The sequence below is a fragment of the Micropterus salmoides genome, unplaced genomic scaffold (assembly GCF_014851395.1).
Source record: "Micropterus salmoides isolate LMB-PRFRI ecotype aquatic unplaced genomic scaffold, ASM1485139v1 Ms_hic_scaffold_9, whole genome shotgun sequence".
Taxonomy (NCBI): domain Eukaryota; kingdom Metazoa; phylum Chordata; class Actinopteri; order Centrarchiformes; family Centrarchidae; genus Micropterus; species Micropterus salmoides.
Window position 1 is genome coordinate 3,926,138 of NW_024044681.1, and position 25,544 is coordinate 3,951,681.

Genomic DNA, 25,544 nt, shown 5'->3' on the forward strand with positions numbered 1-25,544 from the left:
GTTTCTCCTCAGTTGCTTTTCTCAAACCGACCAATCACAGCCCGGATGGGACGTTGAAGTGACACAGTGCTGCGTGATTGGTTAAGACTTTACCTGAGGCACGCTGCTCGTGTGTATATCGTGGGAACAAGGCGTCTGCAGTCTCTTTACTCCGAGCGGGACGCGGCTTTTTACTGATCGTGAACGCACCTGCTGATGATGCACTTCTCCACCGCCGGGTCCATCCTCACCTCCTCCTTCACCAGCTGCAGCTCTGCAGAGAAGGGCGTCGGGTCTTCCAGACCTCCGGGACCTGGACCCCTCCAGGACTCTGAGGCGTGCAGATTGTAGCTGTAACTTGTATCTGTGCACTTTGCACTAATTCTTTATTCTTTACTGCTCATCTTGTGAATTTGTACACGCTCCTCGTTCAGTATCCTGCGTCAGGACTCTGGTTACTTTTTAAAACTGTGTCCATTCCACGTCGATTATTACTGTTACTATCTTATTCACTATTACTATTTACCATCACATTTCTGTTGACGCAGTAAAATACTGCACATATCCACACGGCTTTATATTTATATTTTTATATTTGCATGTTTTCTACTTACCTACTTTTATTATTATTTCTATTCCTTTAATATCTCGACACCCAAAGTGAGTAATTGTAACAAAAGAACTTTCCCTCGGGATCAATAAAGTCTTTCTGATTCTGATTAGTATTATTTTATTATTGTAGCTTTTGGTTATCATCTCTTTACTTAAGCACCAATATTTACCAAAGCAAATTCCTTGTATTTGAAAATTTACCTGCATACTTACCTTTCAAATAAACTTGGATAGGTAAAAGTAAAAGTACTCGTTGTGCAGAATAATATTAAAATAATATTATTGGATTATAATTATTGATGTATTTACTCGTTCATCTCTTCAGTGTTGCAGCCAGCGGCGGATGAAGTATTCAGATCCTTTAAAAGTATTAAAACCTCACTGTAATAATACTCTGTGACAAGTAAAAGTACTGCATTGAATATGTTAAATAAAAGTATGTGAGTATAATCAGGAAAATGTGAAGTGTTTAAAGTAAAAGTACCATTATATATTATATTATTATTATTCCTCATGCACTAATGTAAAACAGGATTTTACTGTTGTGATTGTTGAGGTTGAGCTATTTTGTAAATTAATAATTAAAAAAATAAACACTGGATTAATCTGCTATTTTATCCAGAGTGACTCCTTCACCATGATGTTTGTCAGTTTAACCCTCAAAATGATTAAAAACACATGAAAACAATAAAAAGGGTTTTTGTGTAAAAATCTGACTTTGTAAAGTAACTGAAGCTGTCAGATAAATGTAGAGAAGTAAAAAATATCTGAGAGGGAGGAGAAGGAGAAAATACTCATCTAAAGTTACTGGTTGCAGCTGGTAAAGGTTGAACTAATTTTAATAACTTTATAAACTAAAGGATTATTTTATATCTTAATCTGACATAATTCATCATTATTCATTTGTTGATTATATTTGATCAATCTAAATACATCTGCATAATGAGTACTTTTGGTCATTTAATTTATTTTGTACCTTTACAGAGCATTTGTACACGGTTGTATTTGTACACAGAGTGTTTGTGTACACGGTTGTATTTGTACTTTTACTTCGGGTACAGCAGGTGGCGCTGTGCTTGTCCGCCACTAAAAGAAGAAGAAGAAGCAGAAGCAGAAACCGCGAAGAAGAAAGTTGCGCGGGTTGTTTGACTGTTTTGCTAACCGCTACTAAACAGCTAACAGCTAGCGGAGCCGCTTCATCGTCACGGTGAGTCCTTTCTGTGGATTTAACTCGTAAAACAACTCTAAAACTCCCCGTTAACACGAGTTCAAACATTATTAGGATCTAGTTTGATAAGACTCGACACACAACAACTGTTAAATATAAGTTAGTAACTCGTTTTCCAGCCGGGCGCTGTTCTGTATGACAGACATTCAACCGAACTTAGGTTTAGAAACCTGTCAGTTGCGTCTTTGAGCGAAGTTTCTGCTTAACCTCCATCTGACAGAAGACTAGTGAAGATATTTAAGTACTCGATCCGATCCTCTGTTGAATTCGGCGTAGTGTTCAAAACATCCAGCTGTAAAAATTTTCCACAATGTCCCATAACGTTAAAGTGAATGTGAATCACCGAGCGCCGCGCAAACATCATGAAAAACTATTTAAAATGTTTAAATGTTACTGTCTTTGGTACAAAGTCGCCTGTAACAGACATTTAGACCTTTAGCAAAATTTACACCTCAGCTTCAGGTAGTTAGTCAAACTGTTATACAGCTAATGTCCAACGAGTTAAGTTACTAAACATGTCAGATTTTAAATGGAGTTTGGTTTGAGCTTCTCTCTATGAACTGTCATCCAAACGTTACTGCAGCAGTTATGAAAGTAAACATCAGAGCTAAACACGAGAAATTACTAAATTAAAATCAGCACTCATCTGGAAAAATAACAGCAGTAACTCAGTACATTTACTCAAGTACAGATTAGAGGTACTTTTACTTTACGTGAGTATTTCCTCCCTCTCAGATATTTTTACTTCTACATTTATCTGACAGCTTCAGTTACTTTACAAAGTCAGATTTTTACACAGAATCACACGAAGAGTTTATAAAACATGTTTATTTATAAATTAAACTCCATTAGTTTCTACATTAGAGGACAGAAATTTAACTGGAAACTATTTTAATAACCGTTTCATAATTTTTCACTTAAAACCATTTGATGTGAAGATTTGCTGTTTAATGTATTTTTAATCATTTTGAGGTTTAAAATGACAGAACAATCTGTGTGAAGGAGTCACTTTGGCCTCTGAGACAACATTTATCAATATTTACAGTTTTTATAATCATTTAATGGAGAAAATAATCAGCAGATTAATCCAGAATGAAAAGAATCATTAATTAAAAAACAGTTCAATTTCAACCAGTTATTAAAATCCTGCTTTACATTAATGACGAGGAATAATAAGAATCTAATATATAAAAGTACAAGACAGTGAGTACTACTTTAAATACACTTTCCTGTTTATACTCACATACTTTAGTAACAATTTTGATAATCCCTCTATAGATGTAGGATTTCTTTTGTACATTTAGAGATTTGCTGACAAAATAAACTCAGTGAATACAACGTCATATTTCTGCTTATATTTTAGTTTAATGTCCGCTCAGTATCCACTTTATTAGGTACACCTGTACAGTTAAAAGTGCTCTGCTGCTGTACTGGACTTCATTATATTCTTATTGGACCAGGAAAGTTCATTATGAACAGTTTACTTATTTACAATAACGGCCTGGCAGGAGACAAAGGCCTCCTGTAGGGAGACTGGGATTAAATAAAATAACATAAATAATAATAGACAGAAGACGCAGGACAACAACACAGTCCCAACAAACAGACCAGATGAGACAATAAGTAAAGACAGATGAAGAAACATCTACTTTAGATACTTACACGTACACAGTACACGTTGCTGTTAATCCTCCCGTACTTTTACACTGTGACGACTTAAATACAGGATCTGAGTGCTTTCCCGTCTGCGTTCACAGCGAGGACGTCGCCATGGACGCCGCAGAGGGCAGGTACGCTCACCTGCTGCAGCCAATCAGAGAGCTCACCAAGAACTGGGAGATCGACGTGGCTTCGGAGTTAAACGACTACTTAGAGGAGGTAAAGTCACGAGTTCTCCATTGATCTGCCGATTATTTCTTCAGCTAATTGATTCGTTGTTTTGTCTATAAAAGAGAATTTACAGTTTTTATTCTTAAAAAACACTCAAACTGATAAATCTATTATCAGGATAGTTGCAACTAATGAATTAGCTATTGCAGCTCTGTTTAAAGAGCAGGGAGCTTCTGGTAAACTTGAAGTATCTGTGGAATAATCTGTCTGCAGCTGGACGACATGTGCATCACGTTCGATGGAGGGAAAACGCGCCTGAACTTTGCAGAAGCGGCGCTGCTGATCCAGGGCTCCGCCTGCATCTACAGCAAGAAGGTACACAAACTACAGCACCAATAAATCTGGCGTGAAGCGGGTAATGTTTGACGAGCGTCTGACTGTTTCAGGTGGAGCTGCTGCACAACCTGGTTTACCAAACCCTGGAGTACATCAACGACAGGAACAAGAAGTAAGACCGGGTCTGGATGAGTTTGTGTGTTTTTGATAGAGGGGATCAGGACTGACGCTTCGTTCTTTGACAGACGCAGCAAACAGACGTCGGCGTCTGAGGATGACGGCGCAGACGGAGCAGCGGGCGACCGCGACGCTGAGGACGAGGTGAGAAGTCCATAACACAAAGTTCTTTATTCAGATATTTACTTTGAATACGTCAAAATGTTTTAAGAGCAATAAGTAGGTGAACCCTAAACCAACAGGTTAGCGGCCGTACTGTTAATGATTTTATTTAAAACCATAGTTTTTATTATATTGAAGATATACTGCGATCATCTTATTAGACTTTTTCTAAACACACAAAGAAGAACGCAACACTGCAGCTTGTTTGAAAATTAAATTTAAAAAAATGAAGAATCAGTTTTATTTATTTACAGAACAATAAAATTATTACTGCTCTTTCTATAATTGATATAATATCAGGGCTCCCTCTCCTCCTGGAAAACCTGGAAATCATTTTTTTTCCCCTAATTGACCCTTTGCTAAGCCACGCCCCCCTTAGTTACTGTTGCTAAGTCCGACAAGCTCGGAGCTTTTAGACTTTTGTCACGGCGCTGCCACATTCTGTTACTGCGCTCCTGGAGAAATATTGACACGTGCTGGAAAAAGCATTATAGATTTGAAGGTTTGACTCAGACTGAATCTGACGGACGTGAAAACAAAGGCAAGATAGAAGCTAAAACCTACCGATCACACAGTACAAGTGAGACAAAAGACAACGATATTAAGGATCAGCAGTGTTCCTGTACAGCCGGTCGGCCTCTGTTCATTATTACAGTCATTAAAAAGCAGAACAGCAGGACTTTATTACGTTACAGTCAGTAGGAAGTTGCATCTAACTAACATCACATTAGGAACAATCCACAGCTGACATGTTTCTGGATTCATTTTAGGTTTTGGAAAGAGAATAAATCGTCCTTCTCCTTTCAGCCTCTCTGGTAGCTGCTGTAACTATTACAAGATGCCGCAGGAACAGCGTTTGACCAGATCTTAGAAAAATACAGCCAGAAAAAGCTGGAAAACGACTCTTGTTGCATTAGAGTCACTGGAGCGCAGCCATGAAAGTGTCGGACCTCAGTTAGAGCGAGTCCTATACTGCGCTGTGATTGGCCAGCTGGGTATTCGGGCGTGGTTTAGCAAAGGGTCAATTTCCCAGTCACATGTTGCACAGGTTGGAGGACATTAATTCAAGTGACTTCAAGTTTCAGTATCCTCCAAAGGTAAAGATCAGACCCTGCTGGCTGCTGACTGTGGTAGCTTTTTTTTTTATTTATTAGGTTCATAACGTTTTCTTCTCGACTCAGCGAGGAGCGAAGGTTTCAGGGTCCAAAAGGAGCTCAGCTGAATCCTGAACAGCACTTTATATCCCGTTACTCTGCGTCGGGGCTCAGGACCTCAGAGACGTTAGAAAACTCGTTAGAATGCTGCGGTTTGTCAGGAGGCTATTTTTGGTGTTCAGGCAGCAGTCGGTAAAATGTAATTAATAGGAGAAGCACTTGCCAATCATAGAACACAGAGGACTGTCCAAAAGAAACAACAGAAATACAATAAAAAACAGCAATAAAACAAGGAAAGATCTTTGTCATCTTTTAGACTCTTGTACGAGATGATTTCATAGATGAGTTACAGCTGCAGGCTGCACAGCTTTAAAGTCAGACTCCTGCAGAGAGGAACATGTTGGTCATTGTCATGGTGTCTGACCTGATCCCTGTCTCAGACCAGCTGGATCATCACTGAATAGTCCTGGAAAATGATCTGTAGAAAAGAGCAGGAACCCCGATTATGTTTAATGTGAATCATTTAATGTTTTCCTGATCACGAACTGAATGTCCAGATGTCGTCTGAAGCAGCGGGGCTCCAGAGAGAGACCAAAATCTTTTATTTCTTGGTTGCACTGGTGCTCCTACCATTTCGCACCAGTGCAACCGAGCAGAAAGTTAGTCAGGAGCCCTGAGCAGCACATTCACACCTCTTCTGTCGGCATTCTGGGTAATGTAGGAAATCCTTAACAGCGTGACAAACTGACAATAGTCGTCTGTTTGTCTCCTTCAGTTCACCACTCTGGACGTCGAATCCTCACAGAGCTCCCAGAAGGCCGACTCCAACACGGTCAGTTCACGCCTGTCTCTCTGTGCGCTGTCTCTCTCTGTGCGCTGTCTCTCTGTGTGCGCCTGTCTCTCTCTGTGCGCCTGTCGTCTCTCTGTGCGCTTGTCGTCTCTCTGTGCGCTTGTCGTCTCTCTGTGCGCCTGTCTCTCTGTGCGCCTGTCTCTCTGTGCGCTTGTCGTCTCTCTGTGCGCTTGTCGTCTCTCTGTGCGCTTGTCGTCTCTCTGTGCGCCTGTCTTTCTCTGACTTGTGTGCCTGTCTCTCTGACTGTGTACATGTCTCTATGACTGTGTGCCTGTCTCTCTGACTGTGCGCCTGTCTTTCTCTGACTGTGTGCCTGTCTCTCTGACTGTGCGCCTGTCTTTCTCTGACTGTGCGCCTGTCTTTCTCTGACTTGTGTGCCTGTCTCTCTGACTGTGCGCCTGTCTCTCTGACTGTGCGCCTGTCTCTCTCTGACTTGTGTGCCTGTCTCTCTGACTGTGTGCGCCTGTCTCTCTGACTGTGCGCCTGTCTCTCTGACTGTGCGCCTGTCTTTCTCTGACTGTGCGCCTGTCTCTCTCTGACTGTGCGCCTGTCTCTCTGACTGTGCGCCTGTCTCTCTGACTGTGCGCCTGTCTCTCTGACTGTGCGCCTGTCTCTCTGACTGTGCGCCTGTCTCTCTGACTGTGCGCCTGTCTCTCTGACTGTGCGCCTGTCTCTCTCTGACTGTGCGCCTGTCTTTCTCTGACTGTGCGCCTGTCTTTCTCTGACTGTGCGCCTGTCTTTCTCTGACTGTGCGCCTGTCTCTCTGACTGTGCGCCTGTCTTTCTCTGACTGTGCGCCTGTCTCTCTGACTGTGCGCCTGTCTTTCTCTGACTGTGTGCCTGTCTCTCTGACTGTGCGCCTGTCTTTCTCTGACTTGTGTGCGCCTGGCTCTCTCTGACTTGTGTGCGCCTGTCTTTCTCTGACTGTGCGCCTGTCTTTCTCTGACTTGTGTGCGCCTGTCTTTCTCTGACTTGTGTGCGCCTGTCTTTCTCTGACTTGTGTGCCTGTCTGGTTGTAGTTTTCTGATGTGACTGTGATGTGTTTGATGTTCAGACTGTGAGCGTCACTCCTCTTCCTCCCGAGTCTCTGATTCCTCCTGAAACCGGCGAGAAGCACAAACTGCCGCTCATCAGGTGAGTTAGAGAAGAAGGATCTGAGTCTGAGGCCGGTGGGTCTGTGGTCTGTCTCTGTTTGTAATCTCTTTCAGAGGAAAGGTGTATAAATCTAGTTTATTTATACGTTTTCTTTATTGATACAGATGACTTGATGTGTCTTAAAACATTTAGAAACAGAGTAAGAAATCGTACTTCATGTCGATCTGTGTCAGTCTGAAAGGGGAGGTCCTGTGCAGTCAGAAGGACTTCAGGATCAACATTTTCATCCCGGGAGACGAGGATCTGATCCTCCTGACGCTCGGATCGGCCGCTTCCAGGCTTCTGTTGGACGCTGATCCACGATCTGCGGACTCCCTCCAAGGTGAACCTCCACAAACACTTTAACAGAAGCTGGTGGTGATCTGACGCTCCTAAATTCTGACTTTGACTTGGTCAGTTTGACTTTATATTCAGGCCTCATCACATTAATTTAAAAAGAAATTTAAAAAATACGAAATGAAGAGAGTGCAACAAAAACCTGAACCTCAGAGGGTCCTGCTTGTTCTGAAAACATTATCTCTTTAGTTATCAATGTACCTGACAGTTTTCTTTCAGCTGGTGGTTGAAGTGGTGTTTTTAATGTTTCGTCCAGATGTTGTGGCTCCAGCTGATGTTGATGGAGGTGATGCTGCAGAGGACTTCCTCCCTATAGAAGACCACAATATGGAGCTGGACCAGGAACCAGAGGAGCATGTGGACCGACACCAGGTCTCAGTACAGCCTTTCTTTTCATGCGTTAAGAGTTCCGTGTTTATATCTTGCTGACAGATGTGGCTGAAAGGTTATTAATTTAACCAGCACGTTTGCAGAGATGCGTCTGTTATTAAATTGGAGGACTGGTTGAAATGTTTGACGAAACAGTTCATTATCTGAGAAAAGATCAGAGCGTAGTGTTTGCAGGCGGCGCTGAGAATCAATCACCACAAATCTTTAACTTTGCAGAAACAGTTCTTATTTTTATTTCATCTCAGTGGCTGACGAAGCACATTCTGGACCTTTTCTTCAGTTTTAGTCTTCACTGTGGTGAAATCTGAATGTCTGTCTTTTAAATTGTGTCTCAGGTTCTGAGTGAAGGCAGGACGGTCCGAGAGAGACGGCAGGTCGCTGACGACCACCTGAGGAGGAAGGAGGAGGAGACGCCACCTGCTGTACGTTTATTCACCTTTAAATTACTACTTTATTCTCATTACAGCAGTCATGACTTTATTTAAATATTATAACTTCATTTTAATAAACTTACAGCTCCATATTATGGGTTTTTTCCTGACATCCTCAACATTTTCTCTCAAAATACGACTTTTCGACGTTTTCTCCTGCCATGGCTTATTGTTTTTTCCCCAAAATATGACTTTTCAACGTTTTCTCGTGACACGACTTTTCAACGTTTTCTCCTGCCATGGCTTTTTGTTTTTTCCCAAAATCCGACTTTTCAACGTTTTCTCCTGCCATGGCTTTTAGTTTTTTCCCAAAATACGACTTTTCAACGTTTTCTCCTGCCATGGCTTTTTGTTTTTTCCCCAAAATACGACTTTTCAACGTTTTCTCCTGATATGACTTTTCAACGTATTCTCCTGCCATGGCTTTTTGTTTTTTCCCAGAATACGACTTTTCGACGTTTTCTCCTGCCATGGCTTATTGTTTTTTCCCAAAATATGACTTTTCAACATTTTCTCCTGATATGACTTTTCAACGTTTTCTCCTGCCATGGCTTTTTGTTTTTTCCCAGAATACGACTTTTCGACGTTTTCTCCTGCCATGGCTTATTGTTTTTTCCCAAAATATGACTTTTCAACGTTTTCTCCTGCCATGGCTTTTTGTTTTTTCCCAGAATACGACTTTTCGACGTTTTCTCCTGCCATGGCTTATTGTTTTTTCCCAAAATATGACTTTTCAACATTTTCTCGTGACACGACTTTTCAACGTTTTCTCCTGCCATGGCTTTTAGTTTTTTCCCAAAATACGACTTTTCAACGTTTTCTCCTGCCATGGCTTTTTGTTTTTTCCCCAAAATACGACTTTTCAACGTTTTCTCCTGATATGACTTTTCAACATTTTCTCCTGCCATGGCTTATTGTTTTTTCCCAAAATATGACTTTTCAACGTTTTCTCGTGACACGACTTTTCAACGTTTTCTCCTGTCATGACTTTTCAACGTTTTCTCCTGCCATGGCTTTTTGTTTTTTCCCCAAAATACGACTTTTCAACGTTTTCTCCTGATATGACTTTTCAGCATTTTCTCTCAAAATACGACTTTTCAAAGTTTTGTCCTGACATGGCTTATCGGTTTCTCCAGAAATACGACTTTTCGTCGTTTTCTCCTAATATGACTTTTTGACATTTTCTCCCGAAATACGACTTTTCAGCGCTTTCTCAAGATATGACTTTTCGCCTTTCTAGAAATATAGTGACTTTTCTCAGAATTCTGACTATTATTTAAAAATATTATCACTTTATCTTCAAAAACATCTTTAATCCAAAGAGTCCCTAATACACATTAGTTTTATAGGAACTAATGTACAAACATCAGACGGTGGGGGAACTGACTCACTCTGCTCTGTTGGTCACTTTGTGTTTCAGGTGAATGCGTGGGCGCTCCACGACCCGTACGCTGTACTCGGGGAGGATAAGCCGTTGAAAACAGGTGAACTAACGGACTCTCAGGTGTTTAACAGACTGTCGTGTCGTCCTCTTTGCTGACTGAGTTGTTTTTCTTTGTAGGAAAATGCTACAAGGTTCCTGACGGGCTGGACGACGGTGGAAAGAGGAAAAGGAAAAAACCTGCTCAACTGCAGGACTTCCAGAGCTGGTTGAGAGGAACCTGTAAGAAGTTCAGAGCTCATAAGAGAACACAGATTATTTAGTTAGTTGAGCCAATTCAGATAATGTACTCTGACATGATGATGGTTTTTCTTGTGCATTAACTAAATTGTTTACAATTTTTTTTGTTGCAGTTGATCCTCCGGAGCCCAAGTTAAAAAATGGACCCACGTTCACAGGTAACATGTTCCACCTGCTTTCTCCTGAAACCTTCTCACTGTCACTACATGTTCTCCTTGTGTTAAATAAAGATCATGATATTTTCTTTAAAACTGTTTCACAGGAGAGAGAAAACATTTAGGATAAAATGGGTTCAAATAACTGATTGTTTAAATGTGTAAAAATGTGATTTAATGCAAGAAAGGCCCAAACATACAAGAAACTTTTAGAGCTCTTCATCCAGATACTTCAGGAAACAAACTGGGAAATAAAATATGATAGATTTGTGATTCGTCTGAAGACGAAATAAGTTAAAACTGTATTATTCATGTGAAAAACCAACTGCAACTTCTTCTTGTTTCAGACCTGAACTACGTTTATTTGAGCACAATGAAAGACAAACTGAAGACTCGGAAGAGGATCAACAGGAAAGCGGTAAGCGGAGTTATTTCAGACACCTCCTGCTTCTGTCGAGTCATCACAACAAAAGACCAACAACTCTGTTAGAAAATATCTGGTTCTCTGATTTAAAAACTCAAAGCTACAAAAGCCTGAAGGAGAGAAGTCAACTACAACTCTTCCCCCTTGAGTCGACCTAAGGGAGAAGAGTTAGTGAAAGCTGTAGTTTAGACTGTTTATTAGCTCTTCTGTGTACTTGTGTCTCATATAAATGTTCGTACACAAAGTGCTGCCCAGCTGCCGTCTGTGGTCGTGTTGCTGCCGTGTTTAGTGTGAGGAAATCCTGCACAACGCTAACCTGGCTATTTGTAAACAACGGCTGGCCGAGCGAGTGTTTCCGACTAACCGGAACGCCGTCAACTCGGGTGTGACGTCATTCCCAGCTCCGACCTTTTTTTTCTTCACAACTTTATTAATCCAATAGTACTTGACAACAAAACAGGGAGTACAGGTTATAAGAAGACAAAACAAACCAGACAAACAAATATAAAAATAAACAGCAGCTAAATTCTGTTTATAATATGTTTCAATATATTGGAAGCTTTCTTGGTTTTTAACTCTGCCAATAGAAAAATAGGTTTTTAAGGTCAAGATAAAACCAGTGTCGGAAGTTGGAAGCGCAGACTTCAGAGGTAAATGGAACGCAGCATTAAAGGTGCGTTCGAGATTACGGCGGCTGATTTTCATCTACTCAATAGTCTAACGTGAGCTGCAGGCGACTTCAGGGGCGGGGCATAAAAACGCCGCACAGTAGACTCACGCAAAAGGTGGTTCCAAGTGCAAGTGTGGCCGGCAAGGTTTTAATGTCATGTGACATTTTGCAGCGCTGGCGGAAGTCGGACCCAGTTTCTAACCAGCATGCCTTTTGTTAAGTCCAGCATGCATCGTGTTAAGTCAGCGCTGCGCAGCGCGGCATGTAGCCAAACGCACCTAAAGAAGAAGCGTGGCAAAACGGCTCTGTAGCGCCCCCTGAAGAGCAGCCCCCCGGAGCCAACCCCCAGTCTGCAGCGTTTTCACGGCGCCTTGAGGTGGTTTTCAGTCGAGCTGGTTCCGTGCGGTGGAAAACAGGTTGAACTCTTCAGTTTAACGCTGTACGAGTGTGTGATGATGTGCTGTGATGTCACTTTAAGGGTGTGGTCGTGTCTGATGAGGAACTGAGGCGCACTTTCCTGCAGCTGGAGGAGGCGGAGCCAGGTCAGCAGGAGGAGGAGCCTGCGGAGGGATTCAGACACCCCGACCTGCTGGGTAACAAGCGCTCCACTCTCAGACCGCACAGATGCTGTTCTCCTGTTTGTAACTTCAAAAGACGCCTGAACTCCAGCAGCTTGCGTTTCATAGTGACGTGAAGCCGAGGAACAGGAAGTGTTTGTTCCCGTGGTTAAAGGTGAAATACTGTTTAACAGGTGGAGACGACGACGACACCTCGGACAACGAACACGAAGCGTTTCCTGACGACGTTCCAGCGGAGTGTGTTGGAGGAGCAGACTTCATGTCTCCAGGTAGGAACACACCTGCCGTCCTGTTAAGTTTATTAAGTAGCTTAAGGCGAGACACGGCAGGTGAACTCATCGTTTCATCATCCAAGGGACGGCATTGAGATTTCAGGCTCTTTTCCTGCAGTTTGTCTCTGTGCGTCTGAAGGTTTCTCCTCCTTAAAGCTTTCTAACGCTACCTGTCCTCCTCGCCGTCGCGGTCTGCACCACGTGCTCATCTGCTCTTCTACACTGTTGTTAATAATCTGATTAGGTATTGGCTCTGTGACTGTTAGGGCCGTCAGCATTAACACGTTAATCTCGAGCTCGATTTCTTATGTTATGCCGTCACTGTTAAAAAGAATCTCTTCGCTGTAGAATCTTTGGCTGCCACTATTTTGACCCTTCGGCGCACCCTTACTCATTGTCATGCTGCCGCAGACGCTTCTTCCTCCTGCTGCAGCCGTGCAGATGAACAACAACACAGTCCTGAATGTTTTACTCTAAGAATCTCCCACACGGCTCCGTTGAAAGTCAAAGCAGAATGCACCGTGTGTGAAATGGAATTAAAATATCACTGAAGCTGCCAGCTCTGCGTTGGAGAGTGCAAGTCGCCACAGACCTGTGGGTGAAACCAAATCTAAGAAAATAACTCCGGTCTTTCAGACGCACTTCGTTTTGCCACTTTCATGGCCTGTACGAAACGGAATAAAGCAGCCAGACTGAAACAGCAAGTGCCGTCTCGTTAGATTCAACTGAACTCGAACATAACGAAGCTGCGGAGGATAATGTGCGCGCATGTTGTGCACGTTAGCTGTAGGGAGACTTTGTTTCTGAAGACGTTGGTTTGGCTCAGTCTCGTTGCTTTTGATTTGATCAAGTAAATCTAAAAGACAAGTTCATAAACTTTCTTTGCGTTAATCTGATTCCCAATAAAGACACACTGGTAAGAATAGTTTACACAGTTATCTCAAAACAAGTTTTTCCTCAAACTCTTCACTTTCTTTCCCGACGATATTCAGAAGGTTTTTTTTACAGAGTAGATTGTTCATATTTCATTCTCAGCCTGAATTATAAAACATTTTGTCCCTAAAACAAGTCAAAAATTAACTGTTTTCTGATTTATAAAATAATAAAGAGAAAAAAGTCCCCTCAGTAAAAACATTTGAGTTCAATGTGTCGACAAAATAAAACTATAATTTTGAACCTGACTTAATCCAGAGTTCAGATTTCAGCTCTTAAAATTGATGCAAATTAGCGCATATTTCGTTAGATGCTGCCTCATTTGCATATTTAAAGATAACATTTCAGAAAACCTGTAATACAAAAAGCATTGTTTTAATGTGAGTAATGAACGGGGGGGAGTGTCATGGTGATGAAGTTTCAGCCTGTTCGGCTCTGTGAGCAGCTGTTTGAGTGATGAACTTTATATTTTGTGTTTTACAGACGATCAGAGAGACGAGCTGAGTTACGAAGAACTGGTGAAGCTGCGTATAGTAAGACATCGATACGGCCAAACTCTGTCTGTGTGAATTCATAAATACTCGCTCAGATATCTGACCTGTGTTGTTTGTGATGTGGCGTTCAGGAGCAGCTGGTGGTGAACAGTCGCGGTTACACTCAGGAAACCGCTCTGTCCCGCAGAGTCAAAGACTGGGAGGACAAGATCCGGCCTTTACTGCAGCTGCAGGTAAAACAAACCTCCTCGTCTCGGATAACAAACGCCGCCGCCGCCTCATTGTGTTCACACTTCCTGTCTGTGTTGTTTTCAGGAGGAGCGTGACGTGTTCGACATCCACGACTACGGCGACAGGATAGTCGGAGCGCTGAACGCCGTCGGCCAGCGGCGATCTTTCGCCTCCATCGTCGCCGGCTTGGATAACTTCGAAGCCTGCAAATACATGCTGGCTTCACTGCAGCTGGTAAAACACACGCACGCCGAAATACTCACCAACCAAATCCCATTCAGAAATAATTCAACTCAAACTCTCACACGTTTCAGCTTCAGCTGTCGCAGCGTGGAGTAAAAACTGGAGCCAGACCGATCAGCCGGCCGAGCAGAGCCATCGGGATCTGGTCAAGTTTATTTAAAGTGTAGAATCACCACGGACAAGATGGTGAAACAACAAGCTTTATGAGATCCTAACTGTAGCGTCCCTGGCTGAATGATGGTTCACAGCTGATACTGTAGCTCCATAAACCTGAACGCACCGTAAGAGATAATAAAAATAAAAGCATTGCTCTCCTTTTTATTCCAATCATGAAATATCACCTTCTTTATCCTGAGCTACAGAGCTTTTCAGACCTCTTTCCAAATAACTAAAAGGTTCCTTCGGCCCTCTGCTGTGTTTGTTTCCACCGCGGCCTGAAGACCTGCGAACATCAGGCAGATTAACCAGCTGGCGGACGCTGTAGGCGTGCACGCCGTACACAGCGATGCACAGGCGCCATTATTTGTAACCACGGTCCATAAGCAACTTTTATACAGTTTATGATAACAGAATAATAATTTATGCCAATAAAAGAAAATGGGGGGAAGGAAGAAGTAAAACTTAGAGACTCCTCCCCTTTTAATCTCTAAATAATGAAAAGCTACAGGCTGCGTTTGACCATTAAACAGCTGTTAGTGCGGGAGCGTAATGAAGAGACAAACTGGGTAAAACCATCACGTTCTTAAAAGAACTGGCACAGAGAAAGCAACACTAAAATAAAACCGGGACAGTTGGGAAGGTTATTAAAACATTTCCAGCCGGCAGGAGCTGCAGATCAGCTGCAGCGTCACGTCTGTGTCGCCTGAGCGAACGGGAGGTTTAACGAGCTTTAGTACCTGCTGCAATCAGCTGAGACTTCAAACAACAAGTCAGGACCCGGTATTTAGCTGAACGCCATCAGTAAACGCACCGCTGCACGCCGGCTGCTGTTTCCCAGCAACACATTTAATGCAGACGTTCGATCTCGGGTGACGTCGGGGAGACTCGTGCGGCTCTCTGACTGCTGGTTGGGATTTATTGGTTTGCAAACAAAAAGAAAAGAGGAGCAGTCGTAGAGAAACAGTACTGGTACTTTCAGGAAGTACTGCACCCTGAGCAGACCCTGGTCCCTCCGGTAGAAACACAGTTCCTCCAAAGGTTCCTGGTTCCAGGGTTTAGGTCCTCTGGGGGAAACGCAGCTGAAGTTAGTTTTATGTCACAGAAGCAGCTTTAACCTTATTTAACCTCATGCAAAGTGCACCGGGATGACGGCCCTGTAACATCGAAAGAGTCGCCTTTATATTCCAGACACAGAATGATGAAAGGCGCCTCCCTGTGACTGAACACTAAACACCACATGAAACTAAATGATAACAAACCTTGTGCCTCTCAGCTGGCTGCTGAACAAAAGGACTGGTTTCTTCTGGCTAAGCAAACAAACTCGACAGCCGACCTGCCGTCTTCTCTTTTCCAGCAAGACACCTTAGAAATAAAAGCCCCGACCTTAAAATCTAAATGAATGGGCCAAATAATGAAGAATAATAAGGGCAATAACAAAGCTCATTTACACAAACTGAAAGATTTACTATAAACACTAACTCTCTCCTAAATATGGAGACGTTTGATGCTTCCTGAACCCAAACAGGGGTCTGATTTTTATTTATCTATCTGTGTTTATCAGCTGATCAGTGAGCTGAATGTTGGGGACGATCTGTGTTTGTGTACTCGGGGCCGACCAGTTCGTAACACTCGCGTTTACTGTTAATGTTCTGCTAAAATACAAATCCAGCTTCACCTGTCAGGATCTATGGAAAGAGGCGCGTCTTCACCAACAATCGTGATCAGGCTCGGCGTCACGTGACGCCGGTTATTAATTATTAGTTATTAATCTACAGCCTCACATTTGATTTAAACAGAACTGAGAGTTTGTTCCAGATATACACAGCGTAGAAACTGGACTCCTCCAGCTTTAGTTTGGACTCTGGGGACTGAAAGCAGACCTGGTCCCGGAGCAGCTGAGAAACGTGTTCGGGCTCTGAACCGCTGTGTCTCTCTCAGGCGAACGACGGCACGGTGGAGGTGGACAGCTGCGGCGTTCTGGAGGCCAGCGTGGACTCGATGGGTCTGACGCTGCTCAGCACCGACCGGGCCACCGACAGATTTAAAAACCTGACGGACTCCGCCTGAAACTGCCTTCGGACACACGAGCGCTGCAGTCTCCCTGAAGGTGTTTTACCGCCGCCGAGGTTTCATCGATCGATCATGCTCCTGTAAATAACAAGTTGAGAATAATGTTCACGAGTTTCATCCAACAGCTGTTTGTTAAATATGAATGTTTGTAATAAAAACTGCGTTGAAGAGCAAACGTCTGTGTTTTGACCACGACAGGTTTCAGGATCTGTCTGTCCCATAATGCACCGCTTCTCCCAAATGTTCTGATGTTATCGTGTTTATTTCTTCTGTTGCATCGGAGCACAAAGGTTCAGTCGACCTTTCTCCATTTTCTCGTTTATTTATGAACCAGCAGGTGAGTTCATTAGAAATTAAAGGAGCTTCTGAAAAGGTGCCAATCATTCGTGTCCGCTCCATTTTTAAATTCTGCGTGGAAATAAACACGAGAACGCCAAAACGCTTGGAAATGCGACAGTTTTCTGGGAGAAGTGGTGCATAATTTTTGGTCGTCTTTAATCTGTGTAAACTTTCTGTAACCATGTGAACGTCAGGGCCGGCGGTCGCTCCTTTCACACTCGTTTTTGTGTCTCCTGTCTGCAAGAAATGTGGACTTCCAAGTTTGACAGGGGGGCTGCCCTAAACCCTCAGGGGGGCCTGCTGAGGGTCTGTGAGGGTCCACATCAGGAGATCAGACCCGAGTTTCTCTCAGACTCCTCGGTATCAAAGCAGAGACGGAACGCGTCACTGAACACTGAAATCCAGGTTGGATCTACAGTTCGTTACTCCAACATGTTTCCTCCGACCTCGTGGATTCTTCCTCAGAGTAAAATCCTCCTTTAGTTACATGTTATTTATTATAACTCTGGAGGCCGTCAGGCTGCGATCAGTCACAGCGAGGGAACGTTTCTATCAGTGATGGTGTTGAAGGTGTAAATGTAAAACAGACAGAACAGAAGACACATTTGACCAAATAATAATAATCACTATATTTTCTTTGTGAGATGGTGCGGCGCTGCCTCCAGCTGCAGGAACACACGGATCAGGCGTAAAACGGGAGCATCGAACTTCATCCAGCCAGAGAGAACGACCAGCGTCCAGCAACACAACACAACGCATCTTAGGTCTACCGGTTGGCGAGCGGCGAGCCGGTGCGCTGCGGGTGGCCGGTGATCGTTCTCTGGCTGCGTGAAGCCCGACGCAGAGCAGCTGCTGCAAACAACGTGTGCAGCCAGTAGGGAGAGAACAAAACGCAGCGGCTTCGTTTTCAGTTGTGGGTTTAAAACAAAACAACACTTGTTTATTATGTTTTGAAACGAAATAATGAAAGAAGGAGCCGCACGTGGGCTGACTTGTCGTTCTGGACTCGTTCTGTCCCGTCAGCTCCAGCCGGATAAAGAAGTCACGACACTGGAAACTGATCTGAAGCTCGTCTACGTCAGGAGAACAACAGTAAACACCCGCTGATACAAACACACACTTTTATTTTGGAAAGACAGGCAGCAGCAGGTTCTGGATCAGAACCAGGACCCGGATCAGAGAGGCTCCAGGAACCAGGAGTCTCAACTTTAAAGAGTTCCAATAAGACAAGAGTTCAAAACCCAAAAGACTCGGAGACGTTCGGACTCCCACGGCGGTCCAGCAGAAGGGGGCGGGGCTTAGGCTCTCTGTCATCAGTAGAGGCAAAAACAAATTCTGATGAATTAACAAAGTTATTTGTTGTCTTGGTTCTCGGTAGTCTAAACTCTGACATGTGAACGTATTAAAGGGACGTCAGAGACAGGACGCCACGTGTGACTTTATCAAAGCAGCTGCTGACGGGCGACTGGATGAATCACCGGCTCGGTTCAGCTCCACTGTGACAGAAACAGAGTTCTTCCCGCCGAACCGCACATGAACGTGTTTAGAGCGTCCGCCCGGCGAGGACAGCGAGCCGAGGCGTTCGCGTTCAGTCTGTGGTGTCCGCGCTGCGTTCAGGTGCCTCCCAGCGGGACGTAGCTGGTGATGTGGTTCCGGACGCTCTCGGCGATCTGCTCCTCGCTCTTCATGCGGTTGTAGTAGTCCAGGAAGAGCCCGTCCGGACTGACCAGGTAGATCAGGATGCTGTGATCCACGATGTAGTCCCCGTCCTCGTCCTTGGGCCCGGCGCTGGCGTACACTCTGTAGTCCCGCCCCGCGTGTTTCACCTCCTCCGGGGTCCCCGTCAGTCCGATCAGACGGGGGTGGAAGTCTTTGACGTAGCGGGCCAGCGCCGGCACGTCGTCCCGCTCCGGGTCCACGGTGATGAAGACGGGCTGGACGGGCGGCAGCGAGGCGTCCCGGTCCAACGCCGACACCGCGGCGCTCAGCTTGTCCAGCTCGTCGGGACAGATGTCGGGACAGTGCGTGAAGCCGAAGTACAGCAGCACCCAGCTGCCCAGGAAGTCCTTCTTGGTGCGGCGCCGCCCGCTGTGGTCCAGGAGGCTGAAGTCGCCCTGACCCAGCGCCACCCGCCGCAGCTGCTCCACGCGCTGCCGTCGCCGCTGCTGCTGCTTCTCCAAGTACACGAAGCCCCACGTGGCCAGCAGGCCGCCGCCGAACAGCAGCGTCACCCCCAGGCGCGTCCTCAGCTTCAGACGGGCGGAGGACGAGTCCTGGCCCCCAGACAGGAAACGCCTCTGAGGAAGGCCGCCGCGATGAGGCGGTCTGACCCGCTGACTCTCTGAGGTCAGCAGGGGGCGGGCGGCGTGAGGAAGACCTCTCAGGAGTCTTCCTCCTCCACGCAGATCACCCACAATGCACCTGAGCCACAACATCTTCGTCCTCCTGCAACACAAAGTACTCAGGTAAAAGTACTTATACCACAGAGTGCAAATACTCTGTCACAAGTAAACGTCCTGCAGAGTTTAGTCAAGTAGAAGTATTTAAAGTATCCAAAGTAAAAGTACTCGCTGTGTTTATTGATTTATTAGGACGGATGTAATTAAATACGTTGTACCCGGTCGAGTACATCACTCTACTACTTATTACTACCAAGCAGTACTTCATATACCATGTTCAGTGGTTTCATCATCATATGAAATGTGAAGTACTTCGAAGCTGTACGTGTCCGCCTCTGGTTTCAGACTCCTTTACGTTTCATGTTACTATAATATAATATCTCAGGGGCCGTTTTCTGCACAATGAGTACTTTTACTTCTGATACTTTAGGTACTTTTGGTCATAATATTTAGAGAGAGAAGATTTAAAACAATTAATGGCTTATTTAAATTGTTTAAAGGAAAAATACTGAACATTTGCAGTTTTCTGCTTCTCTGTTTCTCTTTTCACAGAATAAAACTTTATGTATTTGTGTGTTAATGTTTGTAAAATACAAATATTTGTAGTTTTCGTTTGAAGGAACCGAAGCAGATGTTAGTATCGTGAAACTTTATACAAGTAGTTCAGTAAAAACTACAATATTTCCCTCAAAGTTAGTGACGGTATTAAGTAGCATAAAGTAAAAGTACACCAAATGAGGACTCGAGTACAGTACTTGTAGTACAGTGCAGTACTTGGAGTGCAGTACTTGGAGTGCAGTACTTGTAGTACAGTGCAGTACTTGGAGTGCAGTACTTGAGTGCAGTACTTGTAGTACAGTACTTGAGTGTAGTACTTGTAGTACAGTACTTGGAGTGCAGTACTTGTAGTACAGTACTTGGAGTGCAGTACTTGTAGTACAGTGCAGTACTTGTAGTGCAGTACATGTAGTACAGTGCAGTACTGGAGTGTAGTACTTGTAGTACAGTACATGTACTGCAGTACTTGGAGTACAGTACTTGGAGTACAGTACTGGAGTACAGTGCAGTACTGGAGTACAGTGCAGTACTTGTAGTACAGTGCAGTACTTGTAGTACAGTGCAGTACTTGGAGTACAGTACTTGTAGTACAGTGCAGTACTTGGAGTGCAGTACTTGTAGTACAGTGCAGTACTTGTAGTACAGTGCAGTACTTGGAGTGCAGTACTTGTAGTACAGTGCAGTACTTGGAGTGTAGTACTTGTAGTACAGTACATGTACTGCAGTACTTGGAGTACAGTGCAGTACTTGTAGTACAGTGCAGTACTTGAGTACAGTACTTGGAGTACAGTGCAGTACAGTGCAGTACTTGTAGTACAGTGCAGTACTTGAGTACAGTACTTGTAGTACAATGCAGTACTTGTAGTACAGTGCAGTACTTGTAGTACCTCCTCCCGCCACCAGCGTCAGCACCGAGCAGGAAGTGAATCTGCGCCATCTTGGATTTCCCCGCCTGTAGTGAATGTAGTGAATGTAGCTGCGCTTTGACGGGAATAAGTCGTGTTTTCGTTACGTTAAACCCGCCTGACGTGGACTCGAACCCTCCTGAAACGGTGCCGGCACGTTCACCTGTGCTCAGCTGCGTTTATATTCTTATTATTCAAACGATGAGTTGCGTTTATTACCGGGGGAAGTGAGAAACGAGCGCTTCTCCGTGGCAGCCGAACAGGACGCGTTGTTTGCTGCTGACAGCGTCTGTCAGCCGACTGGACTTTATTACTTTGCAGCTGACGGACTGACGGACAGCTGACGGACAGCTGACGGACTGACGGACAGCTGACGGACTGACGGACAGCTGACGGCTAATAATGCAGCTCCGGTGTGACGTTATGAGATGACGTCTCCGTCACCTGCTGCCGTGAAGCGAGCTAACGTTACCGGGACGTTGAACACCGGCCGGCCGGTGGCTTGTCCGTAGACAAAAGCTTCAGACGGAAGAATAAAAACTCACCTTCAGTCTCCGGACGGACCGTTTACCGGATCCGACGTGAGGCCGTCAGAGTCAAACACGTGGACCCGGTTTCACCTGAACCTGATCCGGGTTCGCTGATTCGGCTCGAAACACGAGGAAACGGATTAAAACTGAACTCTCAGCTAAACAATACAAACAGTCCTCCGTAAATAACGTGCTTCAGCTTCTAAAACTAATAAATGTTGGTAATAATTCACATAAACGTACATTAAAATGAAACCGTCGGTGAACGTCAGCAGATTCGTGCGCAGCGCCGCAGCTGAGAGTTTCCAGCAGGGGGCGCCGGCGTGTCTGCAGCAGCGTTTATAACCAGATCAGAACACCGAGAGGAAGAAGTCCGCCGGTACAGACTCGGCACGAGGCTTTTTATTCATTATTATTTATTATTAGTATTACAACAGTGTCTGGCACAGTCAGAGATCTCCAGATATCAGTGCCAACAGGAAACGCTTTAGGAAGAAAAATAAAACATATATATATTAATAATAATAACAAAAATACAAATGAAACTAAAATAACAGCGATAAAACAGTTAAGGGGCTTCAGTTAATTTTAAGGCATCAATAAAATGGCTGTTTTTCTTCTTCATGAACAACAGGGCTTGTAAATGCAAAAACAGCTGTGTTTTTATACATTTACATTTGTGGATGTAAAATTTAGCCGAGATAATTAAAGTGTTTAAAATCAGTTCATAGTTTTTGTCCTTCATTATAATCCAAATGTGATGTTATCAATTTAATTCAATTCAAATTAGCTTTATTGGCATGAATGTAACAACAACATTGCCAAAGCATCATATATACAACATCAGAACAATCAGCCCCAAACATTTCATTAAACAAGTAATTAAAGTGTAAAGTATCAAAGTGTATGTGTGTTTGTGTAAAATAAAAAAAAATATTAAAAAGTCAAAATTAAATAACTAAATAAATCAGTAAGTCTGTGTGTGTGAAAAATAAAATAAAATATATTAAAAATAAAATGAATAAACAAACAGTAAGTGTGTGTGTGTGTGTGTGTGTGTGTGTGTATATATAAATTTAAATAAAACGGTAAGTGTGTGTATATGTTAATAGACAAAAAAATCAGTATCAAATGTAAAAACAAAACAATTACTAAAATATCAAATGATCAAAATAATAATAATTATCATATATTAATGTTATCTCTAGTGAACCTGGAGATGAGGTTCCAGCCAATCAGACGTGTTACTGTGAGGACAGAAGAAAAACAAATGATCCTCATCACAGAATATACAGCTAGTTGGATCAAAGTTAAATCTACGTGAGAGGAGGTCTGTCGTTAAATACTTTGGAGTGAAGCCCTTTAGTGACAAAGGTAACTTTAAGAAATCTGCGTAGGAGTGAAGCGACCATCACTGAAGGAGGAAGACGGGGTTGAACACATGAGGTGGTGCATTTTTTGCCATCAAAAGGAAGGCAGATGTCATAATGTTCACGATTACACTGGATATTAAGTTTTGTACCGAAAGATAAAACATTTCCATAGTTGTCCAGTAAATAACAGACCAAGTGTTGTTTTCCATCCTTATTTCTACAGAGAATGAATCTGCAGTGCCAGATGGGTACGTCAGTAAAACTGTGTTTGTACAGGAGTTTCCAATATAACAGAACTTTTATAGAAAGTCTTGGAACGTCAAAGTAAAAGTTCCCTGGAGACACAATATGCTGGTAGCTCATCATCTTCATAGTCTTTCACTAGAGTCCCTTTTGTCAGATAATGGGGTTTTCTTTTCCAGAGGTAGGCAAAGGTTTTGGCAGCTTTGTTGGGGACAGACAGAGAGCAGGCTGGGTAAATGTGTCTGGAAAGGCTTTCCATTTTGGTTTGATAGATGTGACCAAACAGAGAAAGATCTCTGTTTAACCATCTGTCTAATCTTGCTTTACATTCATCCATTTAATGATTCGCTCACTTTAATATCTTTAAGTGTTAGACTGCAGTTTTAATAGGATACTGTGCTGCCTCCAGGTGGCAGGTGTGCAGATAACAGTTCACTTGTAACCCGGATGCCTTTGCTGTCAAAGACATTTAACTGTTCGATATCTGACTTTGTGATGAGGATCGGCAACATTTCAGCTGCAGTTATGTTGCGGCCTTTTATACCTCTGTGGATATTGAAGCGAGGCGTGGTGCCACCCGGGAGAGAGACTGAGCTGTTGGTGTCGTTATAAAAACATTTTATAGTATTTTCCCCCAAACTGCAGATCCTTGAAAATAAAGCGGTGCTGTTCCGTGTCAAACGCCTTGTAAAAATCCAAACAGAGAATAAAGCCGTCGACCTTTATGTGCTCATTCAAGCAAATCAAGGACGAGGCGAACATTATTGTGTACTGATCCACCTCTCATAAATCCTGACTGTCACTTATTATTTGAGGAAGATTTGAAAATATGTGTGTTAGTAATTTATAATCATTGTTTAATAATGTAATCGGTTGTCCAAGAATTTGGGATCTTTGTTTGATCTTGGCTCAGCGTCTGTGGACGTGAGCGGTTGTTTAAAGCTTCTTTAGGTGTTTCAGATAAAAGTGCTTTGATATGTTTCTAAAAGTTGGCTGTGAGGCCGTCCGGGCGTCCAGGAGACACCGCAGCGCCTTTTCAAGCTCCTTATACGTGAGCTCTGACTCTGACGTGGGAATAAAACCTCTGGTTTGGTTAAAGAAGGCCTCTGTTGCATCAGAAGAATATTGTAAAAGGAATAAACTTCATTGGTTTTAGTTTCAGGATCAGAGCATTCGTTTTCATTAATGTTCCGATGTTATTTCCTTCCTGGCAGGTTTTCTCTAATCTGCAGAAATAAGAAGAGTTTCTCTCTCCGTCTTGGATCCACTTTGCTCTGGATCTGATGAAGGCTCCGTTTGCTTTTCTTGTGTATATATATATATATGATCTAATTTGGTTTGTAGTGTAAGAAGTTTCCTTTTGTCAGTATCTGTCAGTGCGGGTTTATTACAGCAGAGACTTTTCTCTCTGGTTAAATTGGTCTCCTCTAAAAAGGCAGATTGTTTCAGTTGTTTCCTGAAAGAGATTGAAAAGTTCCTTATTCTGAATTTTAAATATTCCCATTTAGAGCTAGAAGACAGAAGGTCGGGGTCTCGAGTAGTTTCATAAATGATGTCTTCAACCCCTTGGCAATACGTTTCAGACTGGAACAAGCTGGCCTCGAGTTTCCAGCGACCCTCGTTTGGTTTGTGATTCTTACTGGTTCTAAGGTGAGATTAATAAAGTGGTGGTCAGACGGGAGCAGAAGATCTAGAGCAGTCAGATAATAGTCTGTTACACTGTCAGAGATTAACCAAAAGTCAGTCCTTGATTGACTGAACCATCCGGTTTAAACCAAGAGAAGTGTTTTAAGTTGGAGTGTATAAAGCGCCGTGAGTGCTACAGAAACGGACTCGGTGAGGTTACAGTGATGGTTATGACACGTGGAGGGTGAGCGGTCTAACCGTTCATTAAGTACCATAATGAAGTCTCCTCCTAAGATGATATTAAACTTTTAATGAGCCCGTCGGTTTCAGAGAGAAGATATTTGTTTTGGTTTGTGTCGTTCTAACCGTGGACATTTCCCAGGATAATAAAAGAGTCTTTAATAGAAGGAACGCAGAGGATCCAGCGACCATCTTTTTGGATGGCACCAGGGATTTTTCGTCTCCTTCTCCAAAGCGTGAGTTTTGGATTGGCAGTCTTTTATTTCTTTTGGCCACTTGTTCTTCATTTGCACATTGAGTTCTTCTAACATGGCGGCGAGGTTGTTAACGGCTTCGAGTACTGTAGCGTTGGATACCTCTGCTTCGTGTTTAGATTTCTTAAACGAGACAGGTATTTTAGTAGGGGTGTCGGGAAGAGGACGGCTCACCTTCGTGGAGGAGGTTTCCATGTTGTCGCCATTGGCGTCAGTGCAGTAGTCATGAAGGAAAAGTGCTGTTGCTGCTTCAGCTTTTTCTTCTTGTTGGATGGCGGCATTTCGCACAACTGGGCATGAAAAGGAAGCGAAATAAGAAGGAAAGTCAATATATTCATTTTATTACTTTAACGTTCTGGTCTCTATTTCTACTTTTTACTTTTTTACTTTCTATCATTTAACTAATATCTATTATTATTATATTTATATATTATTATATATCGATTCATCCACTAGTGCTTATTTTCTTTTACTAGTAAGAATTAAAACATTTACTATCAACAAGCCATTTTTCGTTTGTCACTAGTT

At 43.3% G+C, this 25,544-nt stretch overlaps 2 protein-coding genes across 4 annotated transcripts; one reads left to right on the forward strand and one right to left on the reverse strand.

The window, feature by feature from the left end:
* Window positions 1–1,691: 1,691 nt before the first annotated feature.
* Window positions 1,692–16,724, forward strand: LOC119895493 (condensin-2 complex subunit H2-like). 2 transcript variants are annotated; one of them, XM_038708645.1, is made up of 20 exons: window positions 1,692–1,798; window positions 3,577–3,697; window positions 3,923–4,024; window positions 4,096–4,157; window positions 4,231–4,306; window positions 6,254–6,310; window positions 7,382–7,461; window positions 7,656–7,804; window positions 8,075–8,190; window positions 8,544–8,630; window positions 10,060–10,123; window positions 10,201–10,302; window positions 10,434–10,478; window positions 10,823–10,893; window positions 12,048–12,162; window positions 12,321–12,416; window positions 13,836–13,885; window positions 13,978–14,079; window positions 14,162–14,311; window positions 16,418–16,724. In XM_038708645.1, the coding sequence occupies exons 2-20, from the start codon at window positions 3,590–3,592 to the stop codon at window positions 16,544–16,546; spliced, it is 1,761 nt and encodes a 586-aa protein (XP_038564573.1). In that variant the 5' UTR covers window positions 1,692–1,798; window positions 3,577–3,589; the 3' UTR covers window positions 16,547–16,724. The 2 variants fall into 2 exon arrangements, with proteins under 2 accessions (XP_038564573.1, XP_038564574.1); XM_038708646.1 differs by lacking the exon at window positions 16,418–16,724 and adding an exon at window positions 14,392–14,628.
* Window positions 16,725–17,992: 1,268 nt separating this feature from the next.
* On the reverse strand, window positions 17,993–21,618 carry LOC119895494 (protein SCO2 homolog, mitochondrial-like). 2 transcript variants are annotated; one of them, XM_038708648.1, is made up of 2 exons: window positions 21,296–21,618; window positions 17,993–19,333 (listed from the first exon to the last, which is right to left on the reverse strand). In XM_038708648.1, exon 2 carries the CDS (start codon window positions 19,321–19,323, stop codon window positions 18,502–18,504), a length of 822 nt encoding a protein of 273 aa, XP_038564576.1. In that variant the 5' UTR covers window positions 19,324–19,333; window positions 21,296–21,618; the 3' UTR covers window positions 17,993–18,501. The 2 variants fall into 2 exon arrangements, with proteins under 2 accessions (XP_038564576.1, XP_038564575.1); XM_038708647.1 differs by having other exon boundaries at window positions 21,524–21,616.
* Window positions 21,619–25,544: the final 3,926 nt, after the last annotated feature.

Bases quoted from the DNA above. Each gene is read 5' to 3' on its own strand.
- LOC119895493 (XM_038708645.1), top strand. From the start codon at position 3,590: ATGGACGCCGCAGAGGGCAGGTACGCTCACCTGCTGCAGCCAATCAGA. The intron at 6,311-7,381 runs GTCAGTTCACGC...TTTGATGTTCAG, and splicing joins AGAAGGCCGACTCCAACACG to ACTGTGAGCGTCACTCCTCT. The intron at 8,631-10,059 runs GTACGTTTATTC...TTTGTGTTTCAG, and splicing joins AGGAGGAGACGCCACCTGCT to GTGAATGCGTGGGCGCTCCA.